General features: G+C 46.8%; 1 protein-coding gene across 10 annotated transcripts in view; it reads right to left on the reverse strand.

The window, feature by feature from the left end:
- The window catches only part of LOC121593711, an 84,241-nt gene that overhangs the window by 16,198 nt on the left and 55,605 nt on the right, over positions 1–12,438 (reverse strand). Inside the window, exon 4 of one of the 10 annotated variants that reach the window (XM_041916307.1) lies at positions 5,352–5,467. The exons of the other annotated variants lie outside the window; for them this stretch is intronic. Within the exon in view, the coding sequence (XP_041772241.1) occupies positions 5,352–5,467 (116 nt within the window). The remainder of the gene's footprint in view (positions 1–5,351; positions 5,468–12,438) is intronic. 10 annotated transcript variants of the gene reach the window in all.

Below are 12,438 nucleotides of genomic sequence, written 5' to 3' on the forward strand. Positions count from 1 at the left end.
GTTCGACGTTAAAAATCAGATTTCTTTGAACACACGCACGCACACAAACAAAAACACGATCAAAGGGTTGTTACGGTGCGCATACACAATGCATCCCGGGCCCTTTTCCACTGCTCATGTTCATTTGAAACTCACAGCTCCAATGAGCACGGAGGGATGAGAGGCAAATAGACGTTAGAAACTCCTGTATCCTGTACGATATTCCATTTTGCTTCTATAGTGCACGCACGTGTAAGTTTCGAGCGAGCATAAAAAGGGTAGAACAAAAAAAAAAACTTTTGCCTTCTCCATCGAAAATCATTCTACCATGATCTTTCTTTTGCTCGGTGCGACCCCCGTATGTTCGGGATGTGACGACACACATACACACACAGAGCCAATCCCGACAGTATGTAGATGGATATGAATACTCGATTTAGGGCACACAGTACATCCAAAACTTTTCCCGAAAGGGGAGTTAGATGATGGGGGTTTTGTGTTTTTTTGCCGAATCACAGTTTTTATGCGCTTTGTTAGCAAAAGAACCATTTTGGGAACTCTCTTTTCGAGGGTGAAGGGCAAGATGTGAAGGAAGAACACAACTGGCCATGTCACATATGTCTTTCGTATGCGTTAGCATGCCTTTGCTCCCACACAAGCCCGCTTTATGTACCAATCGTACTGTGGATGGGAAGTTTGAAGTATGCTAACAGGATCCATTTCGAATCATTTCCGCATCATCACACTTCTGGAAGATTTGTTTTTGAACGCGTCTATATGTGAGCGACACTGAACTGGGCCAATTCAAACTACACCAGGAATACTAGTTCCCGAAAGATGTGATTTTCATGTTGCCTTTCTTTCAGACTGCTCATTCCCAACCACAGGTTTTCCAATATAAGGACAGGTTTAGCTTCCACAATGTTCGCTTTGCCGAACACAAATCCAATTCAGTTCAGATCTGCCCCACCTTACGTGTCCAACAGGCCAATAGTAAACTATTATTCAATCGATTGAGATATGCACACACATCCCATCTGGTTGGAAAGGACTTTATTTCCCTTGAGCTCTCTGTTTCTATGTCTCTTGGGAACGATCCCCAGTGTCTGCGTTCGTTCAAGAGCTCTCGATTGCCCCTATACCCTATAAGCAAGGGAACCGTAATCAACCTGCCAGGGTACGCCTGCTGTCGATAACAATTTATGTTCATCACCAAATCACCTTGGCAAGCCAGAGCTGAAAAGGAGCGGTGAGTGTGTGAGTAGAAGAAACGTAAAAAAGAAACTCTCGCTTCAACAGACACATTGGACGAACGAACGGCGTCCGGAAGTGTATCATAGAACACAGCATGATGTTGGTCCTCTCCTCCTCTGGTGCTGTCTCCCAATTCTTTGAGCATTGGGCAGCCACGGGTAAGCAGGCAGAGCATTTTTCAACCCAGTCGTTGATGTCGACAGGGCAACAAACCAACAGCGAGAAGGCAACGGAATGTCACCACAACGACAGCACGATAAAATCTCACTTCTTCCTTAACTCACGTCAGGTTGTCCTCCGACCACCGTTCGTAGCCGTTCTGTCGAAAGCGAAACCATTGCCAACTGCAATTTCTCCAAAACTACGCCCGGCAACGGGTACACAAAATAACGACGAGAACGATGTTGGGGAAGCAGCAGCCGCATCACGTCGTCTCGTGAAACACTCGTTGACATCGAAAATCGGAAAAGCTTCCAGAAACCAAGCAATGATGGCGCATTCGTTGTTGTTTGGGGACGGAAAGAATTTGTTCCCCTGTCAAGAGGTGTTCTTGGAGATATATCTCGTGGGAAGCTCTACTGACGACGTCCAACCAAACAGACACACACACACTCAGACAGATACGCTTTCAATCCCGGAACCAACAACGCCTAGCCGTAGCGGAAATGGGAGAAAACTAAGCAGCAACCCATCGCCACCCGACAACAAGTTGAAGGCGAACTGCTGCTGAATTGAGCGAGCAAACTTTTTATCCTTGTTAGGTACGGGTAAGCGATGACATTCGCTAGCGAAACCCATCGTCACCAACACCATCGAGACCCCACCAAAGGGACCAAGCGTTTATAAAAGTGGTACAGCACAAGGTACAGCAAAACTGCAAGAGCTTAGTGCCAGAACAAGTCTCGTATTATAGCGGATATATCACTTCAGGACTAGCACTTCACTGTGCCCTGCACTCAAGCGGGTACACGGATGCCTTCCCGGAAATGACACAATCTGGTGCCACACATCTCCGTAATATATGTAGGATTTCGCGTGGTTTGAATGGTGTCATCCGCGCACCAAGAATCAATTCCATCTCTCTCCCTCTCCGAAGCTGTAACCACCAAAGTGAAGTGATCTAGAAAACATTCCCTGGGATTTATCCTTTTACCGAAAAGCAGAGCAGAGCAGAGCAGAGACAAACAAAATGGAAAATGCTGCCAACAGGGAAAGCAGCAGAATCATCGCCAGCACCTAGAGACAAGAGATTGACACTTGACTCCAAGAATGATTTGAGAGCTGTCAATGCTGTGTGATGCGCAAAAGCTCCACCTCCAAGAGTACACACATATTTACCAGCCTTGGGGGTGTGGGGGCGAGCGGGAGTGGATTGTCTTACACAAACACAATTCTATTTCAGCGACGACGACGAGCGAGAAAAGACGACGACATCAATCAAATGAAACCAGAAGCAAAGTTGACGGAGTTAAGTAATGTTTGTTCAGGTTCGCTTCTATTCCGAAACCATTCTCTTTCTGTCGCAATTTTTAGGGGTTCGTTGCAAAAACCCTTTGCAGCACAGAGGAACCACAACTCTAGCGCACAAGAACAAAAGCCCACCGCAATCTTCTGCGCAAACGGGCACAATGTGTCTTGAGGTACTACTTTAGCCTAAATGGAACGGTGTGGCACCGTAACGGGATGAACATATTCTTCAGCATTATTTTGCCCTCGTCTGCACAACAACCAACCGAAATCCCCATCATCCCGCTGAGACGAAGACGATGATGCTCTGTGCTGACGGTACTCCAGGAACTCGAACACCAGTTATTTTTTGCCGTGCCGAAGAAAGTGTTTCTCCTCTTTCCCGTGGTTGAGAAAGTTTGGAGCATGCAAAATAAACATCATCACGCGCAAACGGTTCTTCCTTCAGTCGACTGGCAAAGGTCCCGCGATTTCGCGCATTGTATTCGTGACGGATGGAAGCTTTCTCACGACCACGACGACGACGAAGACGTCAGCCATCATTCAAAGCCGTAGGCACTTCAAGCGGTTGGAACGAGCTCAGGCAATCGCTCGTGTAACGACTTTGGTAATGCTAGTAGACGACACGGGAGCTTATGTTGTGGTAAATCTTACGGCAAAACATTCCCCACGAGTGTCAACACGAACGGATCCAAGACAGGTGCTGGTCGTTGCTTTCAAGCTCCTTCTCGGGTTAACAATCACTGCTTTACTGGCTTACTGGCTTACTGATGCACAAAGAATCCATTCTCTACGCTACGATTGTTAGCTGTGGTAAAGCTTCGTAGCAGAGGCCATCATATCTCCAATAGAAAAGAGAATATATCCGCAAGGGGAATAGTTACAGTCACCTTGTGTTGATTTTCATCGGCACCACATCCATCAAAATTCAAAATCTCATGAATATTGCTATTAGTTACATCTAATAATGCTTGACAGTGAACAAATTAGACGACCTATCCGTTTGGGATCATAGAGTTCAACATGGTCAAGATGTTCACAGTGTTGAACAAGATGTAGGACACCTTTCTTGTCAAACAGAACAAAACCATAAAACCATCCTCTTACTTCTTCATACTTCTCTTGTGCTCTTTTTTCTAGTAAGCAACCAAGATGTGGCAAAAAAAAGGTGACTGAAAACATTTCCCTACCAACCCGCATAACCCAAACCACGAATGAGCGAGGAATGCAAATCAGAGCCAAAAAGGTGAACAACAGAACGCCGCTCTTCAATTCTGCTCCTCTACCGCGAGCGATGTATAAAACGGAGCACGAAAATAAAATGGCAACATCCGCCGAACCATCAACGTCACCAATGCTGCTGCCCACCCACGTGTACGGATGCGATGCTGAAAACCTGTCATAAAACGGTATAATTTGACTACGATTTGAATTCGTGAGATGGGTGTGTGCGAGAAGGTATAAGAAGCTGGCAGTCAGTGAGTCGGAGTTGTCCCTGTAAAGGTAAAAATGACCGAAACAAGGGAGAGGTGTCGTCGTTTCGGTGGTGAAAGGTATGAAATCTTTAATATGAACAACGGAAAAGTGGAACATAAAACGAATAAACAAATGAATTGTTATTAGCCATGGGTGAGCGAATGAAGTCACCGCAAGAAAGTTTACTTTATACAGCGAATTTTACACCAGAGGAAATAATCGCTTTAATGGCATACCTGGTAAACGGATAAAGCAGTGACGCGTTGATTCTGGATTCAAATCTCGATCATAAATTGTGGATAAAAGTTTTTGAAAAACAATAAGCATTCAAAATATGGAACGTCTCAGAGCTCTTCAAATAGGGAGGAGAGAGGAGTTAACAATAAATCCCAACTATTTCTTCCAATTTTCTATTACCCATTGTTCTGGATACTCTCCGTTTTCTACTCTATTATCCTATTTGCACTGATAACATTATGACATTGCACCCCTCACAAAGAAGTGCCCACGTGTTCTCTTCTCTTCTACCGAAGCTTAAACTGCAACCACCCAAAGCGCCTACCCGAAGGAAGCACCATAATACCTAAGCAAGATGTCAAACGACGCGAAGGATAATTTTCTCCAATCCAATGAGCGCACAGTTTGCACCTACTTTTCTGCTGCACCCAACGGGTGTACATACACACTCAGTGCCACTGCCGCCACCTTTGGCATGACACCTATAACATGGGCTCTGCGTTGTGAGCTGTTCGTTGTCCGTCGGTGCACAAGAAACATGACCTCTACCCGCAACAAGGAGTAACAATCAACCAACACGCACCACATGACATGACGAGGGAGGGGAGTGAAGGGAGAGTTGCTTGGCCAAGTGCAACCCCCACCGTGGCGGACAAGTAAATTGAAACCTTTCTACGCCCGGAATCCATCCGTGACACCTTGTGCTGCTGCTATACACTTCGTCCCGGTACACTCTCGTTGTGGACCAATGTTATTGCATTTAAAATCACTCGTTTGCGTTGCTTTAGCCACATGTGTGTGTGTGTGTGTGTGTGTGCTTGTTGAAACTGACACCTCTATTAGGCGATAGGTCGGTGGTGGTACACCGCTTTGGCTTCACCCGGTAAACACGCTATTGCCGCCAACGGGGAAGAAGGTCAGGAAGGTTGTAAACTTACACAAAATGACCGATTGAAGTTGAAGCTGTTGAAGTGGCGTAATCGCGACGCGCCAGAGGGGATGATGATGGTGGTACAGGGCAAGGCAAGGCAAGCTGGCAGGGATGATCGGTGGCCTGCAAACACACACAAACGCCAATGTAAATCCTTAGAAAACAACTTAAGCCCCTGGTAAATCCGCTGTGTGTTTGCCTCTCGCGCTATTTCCATCGCCACCCCCGGAGGGGTTTGGGGGGGGGGGGGGGGGGTTTACCTTCACACACTTGATCGCTTTTTACGCACTTCCAACCCCACCACTTGGGCAATAATCACGTAAAGGTGAAATCTTCTTCCAACTTTGAAAACTACCGCACCAAAATAAGCCTCATCAGGTTCCCTTCTTCTCTTCCTCGTGTTTCGGAAATTTAATCACTTCTCTGACACTTGGTTCTCATTTGTTGTCGCCGTAAAAAAAATCCTTCCCAAACTTAACTGGCCGCCCCATAAGGAGCCGTCCGATTAGCGGACGGATTAACAGAAGCGCGTTACAATTTATTCCACCGGAAGCTGCCGGTAAACCGCTGCCATCTCTAACCGCATGCTAGAAAGAGCGAGGGAGCGCGTCATAGTCATAACCCCATCACGGCCTGGGCATGTGGCCGAACTTCGACGGCAGCGGCAAGAAGAGCGAGTTAAATTGAGCAGCTTGACAATCCAATCATCACCGTCACCAGCGGGATGAGAAGCAGCGCTGCCACGACGACGATGGGACACAGATCGAGATAAACCGGACCCGCACCAAACATTCATAATGTGTCCACGCACAAGCACGTCGATGTCTGAAGAGAAAATTTAACGATTCTACGCACCACACATACACACCAAACGGAGGAGTGGTTCCGGGGTGAGTTAAGCACCACATTCCAAACGACCGTCACACCAAACGGCCTCTCTCCCTTAAATGCCTTGAGGCAGAGGCTAACAGAGAGTGGCACCGCGCTGCTAAATAAATGGGATTAGTTTATTTTCATTTGTGTGACACATGTGCATGTTTCGGGGGTGCTCTCGTATCTTCCCAATGGCGGGGCTTGGGGCAGGGCAGCACGATAAGCTTCATTGACGAGAAATAACGCCCGAAACGAAACGGGCGACATTTGGATGATTTTAAAACACACTGACTGGCGTAGCAAAGGCCGCCACGCCGGGGGTTTTGTGGGGATTATTGAATTAAGGCAATTATTGTTTGTACTCCCCCCCCCCCCGGGGTTCTGCTTGCTAGCGAAGAGGCATCTGTTTAATCCTGTTTAGCAGCAGGTTCATATGAATAAGCCATTGTTACTGCCATTATTGTACCAGCGAAAGGCAACAAAAATAGGATTTTTACTACAGAATAAAGCAATAACAAGCATTTCTGTGGTTACCCACTAGATGGCGGTAATGTATTTAGTAACCGCGTGAATCTGCACCCAAGAAACAAACTCAACATGTCCTTGTCCTGCCTACCAAGATCACCCAAAGCGGACAGAGAGCGAAAAAGAATGCTTATGTTGTTCCCAGGGGCCAATTCTGAAGCATGTCATGCTGCCAAATTTACTGCACATTTCGTGTGCTGTCGATTAGACATCTTTATGCTTACGAACGCTCGCGATAAAAAGCGACAGCTCCGCTATAATAACAAAGCTTTTTTATAACCCATTCGCGCGTACGATACTAATGAACACACGTCGTGATTAAAACGCTTCTATTTTAAGGCTATTCACGACGAGGACGCGGACGATGACGATGAGTATCACAAAAGCGTACTACTATCCAGCCGGTAGACGATGCGACGTACGGTGGTTGTTGTGACATTCGAAACGATGTCTCTTTTGTAAGTGTAAATTAGAGCTCGTAAAGTAAGCTGTTTTCTAACGCAGACGCGCTCCGAAGGCTACACAACAACTATCGGGGGCGGTGTTTTCCATCCATCCTGCTCTCCTTTCTCTCTCTCTCTCTCTATCCCTCTCTCCTCGTTCGCAACATCATCAATTTATGGAGTCGTTTATTAACAATAACACGCTAAACATTGGCACGTGAAACCTGTGACACTCAGGGACTGAGAAAGAGAGCGTAACAAATTTAAGAAAAAAAAAACAAGATGGTTAAACATTGTGCAAGTTTCCAACAGCTCCACACTCGTCGCCAGGTCCTGGAGTTGTAGTACATATTCAAGTGCTACACAACTCACAGGCAAAACACAAGAAGTAAATCAAAACACATAAATTAATCCCAATACTTCCACAACACCACCTCATCGGTTAGAGTGTTGTGGCACGCAGATCTGCTGATACGGTAGTCAAGACACGTTCCTGCCAAAAGCACGGTACACGTACCTTTGCAGCTCTTTCATTCCTACTGCTTTTCGCTCCCCTTCATTGCTGCTGCTGCTGTTGTTGTATCGCCTGAGAATCATGCACAACACAAATAAGCAATCCATCGGCCCCAAATCTACGTGCTGAGAGCTGTGAGCTGATCACAAACTTCATCATTGCACGGATCGGAGAGCTAGCAGTGATCCTTAAGACACGCCAGAAACGAAGCACCAAAGCTCTGTGTGAGCCATGATTGAAAATAACAGACCTGCGTCTCAACTCCTACCACAGAGGTTTGCCACCATCATCGTGCAGCAACAGGGCACCTTGGGGAAAACTCTGGCACAACTACGGTAAAAGTTCGCCAACACATCCACACACACATACACGCAGAAGAGTGAAATGTGAAGTTCACACAAAAAAGCGCCCACATTCATTCCACAATCTTCTGAAGGCAGTAGTAGTCTTCTGTCGGTCCACTTTCGGTTCATTTAATTTCCTATCAGTTGGAAAGTTCTTCCAGCGCTCGAGCAGAAACACGCGGGCAACTCAGGGGGTTTTTAGAAGCAGCAGCAGAGTAAGGCAATTTGCTTGCCTGAAGAGCTCGGAGCCCCCGAGCCGCCGTGAGCTATCATACCCGTCTGAAATGCCAATCCCAATGGAGAGCAGCGCATGAAGTTCCGCATCCGTGCACAGTTGATATCTAATCCCGAACAGCACAAGCGGCGAAGGAAGATTGGACATTGGCAGAAAAGGCAACGGAACGATTTGATTCAATTGATATTGCTTGCTTGCAGGGACTCGAAACCTTGAAGCGTATATGTACGTGTATATATGTGTGTCTGTGTATCAGAATGCAATTGCAGAACAGAAGGAACTTTTCGCAGACGATCTACCACCGATTCCGGCACCTCACCACTCTATCCGATGTCAACTTCATCATCGTCATCATCATCATCACCATCATTTCCCAGGTCGTCATCGTAATTCCACAACAGAACACCGTACTCTGAGCTCGGAGAAATACACGACAAGATGCAGTGTGATCCATTGCAGCCATTTGCTGCACAGCATCTCCACCACCATCGGCTAGCACAAAAAGGTTTGTGCGACAGAAGAAGCCACATTAGGGATCGCAAAACGTTCCACCCGTCAGTGTGGATACATTCCGCCATCCTAGATGAGAAGCGTCATATTTACTTTTCCCTGGTCTGAGTCTTTCCTCTTTTTTTCCTGGGATATGCAACGGAAAGAAACGTACTCACTGCTGTCGATCCGTATGAAGCAAGTCAGCTGTGTGTGTGTGTGGCCTCTTCCGGTAGATGACACCGTCTCTGCATGTGCTCGCTCTTCTCACATTTCAACGGAAGCGTAACCTATACAGTTGCTAGTGAGTCTGCGATCCGAACACCGCAAAATAATGACTAACGGAAGGGTGCACAAGTGCTTGAGTCTTGTTGTTAGGTGTGCCGAAAAGTTGAAACCATTATTTTTTGTTTTGTGACACCTCAATCAGTTTATCATACAGATGAAGTTTAATTACATCTGTATAATGCGACAAAACGGTTAGACATTCATTGCTAGACACATACATCTTCGTAGCACTTGTCAGAACTTTTGCAAACACCTCATGTTACACACACTCACTGTACCTAACACACTCGTTTAATGCATTCCTCGCAATCCGATGCGATGACGAAACACGTTCACAAAACGGTTTTATGAAGATGGCAACACAACCATTCACCGACAAGCAGAGCAAAATAAAAAGACATCAACCGGGAATAATGTCTCGCTGCTACCCACTCAGCGAAGGTGTCAGCAGCAGCATCATGAGAGGCGGCAGTAGCATTATGAAGATTATGCTATGAATGCATAATGATGATCTGCACACTACTCTACCGGCAGTGAATGGAGCGCCGCCTCCGGTATCTCTAACGACAAGAAATGAGCACTCCACACGCGGGCGCCCACGGTTGGTGTTAAATCATGTTCCGTTTTGTTTGTTTCCTTTCGTCATGCAACTGTGGTGGCTCGAGGGGAGTGGGTTCGTCTATCACCCACTGCTACCTACTATTTCCGTGGAACACACAGAAGTGGTGTGTGATGTATAACTCAATTTGGATTTAAATTTCATTAGACCGTGTACGAGAATGAACTGATGTGACTGAAACCGAGCAAAAGCTATCAAAGTTTGTCGTACCCTTGGGGCACAGTGGTGTGTACTCATAGGGTAAATGGGTACGGGAAATTAAAACATCGCAACGACAAAACGGAGCTGAATGCAGGGTGAGTTAGGTGTTATTTCATCACCCTAACTTCCCTGAAAGCCCAATTAAACATTCATGATCGATTTCGAATCAATATTACCTTCGTTCACTGGAGGATGAGAGATTAGAGATTCTAATAGAAGTCCATCCTTTTTACGTCAGTTTCGTAGTAATCGCAATATACTCCAAATAACTCAGAATTGGTACCGGGACCTTGTTGCTCTTTTGCTCGGGATAGTTACTGCTACTGGGGCACCGTGACCAGGCACCGCCCTACGAAGAATGGTAACGAAGCAAACGAACGACCAACGAGGATTCAGAAACGTGCCAGCAGAGGCAGACACACACACACACCCGGATAGGGTTTCTCACTCAAGGCTCTTTTCGATTCGATTTCTATCACCATAAAAACCAGTGTTTTTGGCTGTACAGGGCACCAACAACCAGGCAAAACCGGCATACAAATAAGGCACACCAGGTATGCGCGCAGTATGTGTTACGAGATCAAAATCCTAACCAAGGCAAGTGGCTTCCCTCGATCATCAGCATACACACCAACAATGCGCGCTTCTTCTCGGCTGGGGGAGAAGGGAGGATGCTAAAATATTCCAATCCGAACACGATTATGTTAAAGACTCCCCGTGACGAAAAGCTCAATTCCTGTGAAGCCCCCGCTGGGCGGTAAAAGGGGCCCCCAGAATGCCCTTCGGTGGGACCACGATGGGAGAGAATATTGTCTACCAATTTCACCGACACAGACAGAAAAGGACAGAGAGAGAGAGACCTGAGACCAATCAAGATACCGGGCCGACCTGCGTGTCCCACAGGGAGTACATTGGATAGAAATCCGCACAAAAGCTTGGTACATACCCTTCGAGGAAAATGAAGTCTCGGAATCTGTAGGGAGCAGCTAGTCTGGCATGAAAAAGGTGACGGCATACACACACACACAACCACCGACACACGGTAATGGAAATTGAGCAACAAAAAAGGTGAACAGAGAAAGAGAGAGAGCAGGATGTGTGTGTGTAAAGCCCTCGCTCAGTGCACACCAAGGTCGGGCCAAAAGAATTTGTAATACCACCGAGAAAATCGTCATAATCTTCTGCCGGCATTTTCCGCTCAACAAACGACCGTTTTCTCGGGTATTCTCGCCACCCCGGCTGAAGCCCCTCCGTTTGGCAGGCACACCGATTTTTCGCTCGATTCGCCGTGATTTGGTGGACCATGAACAAGCAGAGAGGGACACCATCGAAGAGTGTGTGCTGTGTGCGCGCTTCTGCTACGGTTGTTCGGGGTTTACACCTTCAATCCCTACTCTTCGTCCTGCCACCCTTAACCCACACAAAGTTGTAAAACTTTTTTTTTTCTTTCGGTTTGCACTTCTTTTGTTCTGGCTTTTCAAAAACCTGCTGCTCGTCGTTCGCTTCTCCGTTTGCGTAACGTTTTTCTTCCCGCAGGCAAGCAAATGCTGCTATACGGTAGGAAGATGGTACGACACAGCAGCAACAGTAGCGCTTCGACTACTGGGTTTGGATATGGCAAGACATGGCTGTGAAAAATGCGCAACTTGTGCAAGAAAGCAGTGTGCGACTCTGCGCGAGACTATCGGCAGCTGGCAGCAGAGCCGTCGTCGAGAAGAACAGGCGCACACACACATAAGCCGCCCTCTCTTAGGAAGCGTAAGAGCTGCATCTCCTCTTGGTAGCGGAATGCAATAGCAATATTAATATCCCAAGGTACCAACAACTCCATATTTCGCCCTGTACACTTGCCAGTTACGCTTGTCTTGCCAGTTGCAAGAGAGGCGTGTAGAGCCAGGGAAGGAGAAAGGAATCCGTCTGATGGATAACTAACAAATCGGCACCTTAAAGCACCCATTCATTGGCTCTGAAGCTACAGCATCGCAACAGTCCGGAGTGTGTCAGGATCGCTTCCAGCGTCAGCCGCCAGTGGCTGTATTTATGGGAACGAAACCCAAGCCCATGGGAAGCTGTAAGACGCCGGCGACGAACGAACGAACGAACGAACGATTCAGAAAAGAAAAGCGAAACAATTTTTCATCGGTAACTTTGATTGATCTCGGCCCGGACCGTTCGATGGGTTGATTCAATCGGTGATGGAAATAAAGACGCTTACTGGGGAGATGATGCTCTTCTTGGCATTGGTCACCCCAAAGAAGGTTATTTAAGGCGTCTTCCCACACCCGTTCATTCTCTCGTGCAACTCTGTGCCTATAATGACAAAAAACTTTGAAGGTTGCTAAACTGTACAGTAAATGTTGTATACTTTGTAACTTTGGACCTTAACGTTACATACTTTATGAGAGAAAGCAAACCGCTCCAAAAACACCAGGCGGGACCCAACAAAATGAAAGAAGACTCTCTGCATGGAGCAATTTTCCCAACGCTGCGAGTTCACAAAACATCATCTCGCGGCGTTCCGGTGGTACAACTTGCCATAAAATCTCCACTTTTATAATCTCTT

This window comes from Anopheles merus, chromosome 2L (assembly GCF_017562075.2).
Source record: "Anopheles merus strain MAF chromosome 2L, AmerM5.1, whole genome shotgun sequence".
Taxonomy (NCBI): domain Eukaryota; kingdom Metazoa; phylum Arthropoda; class Insecta; order Diptera; family Culicidae; genus Anopheles; species Anopheles merus.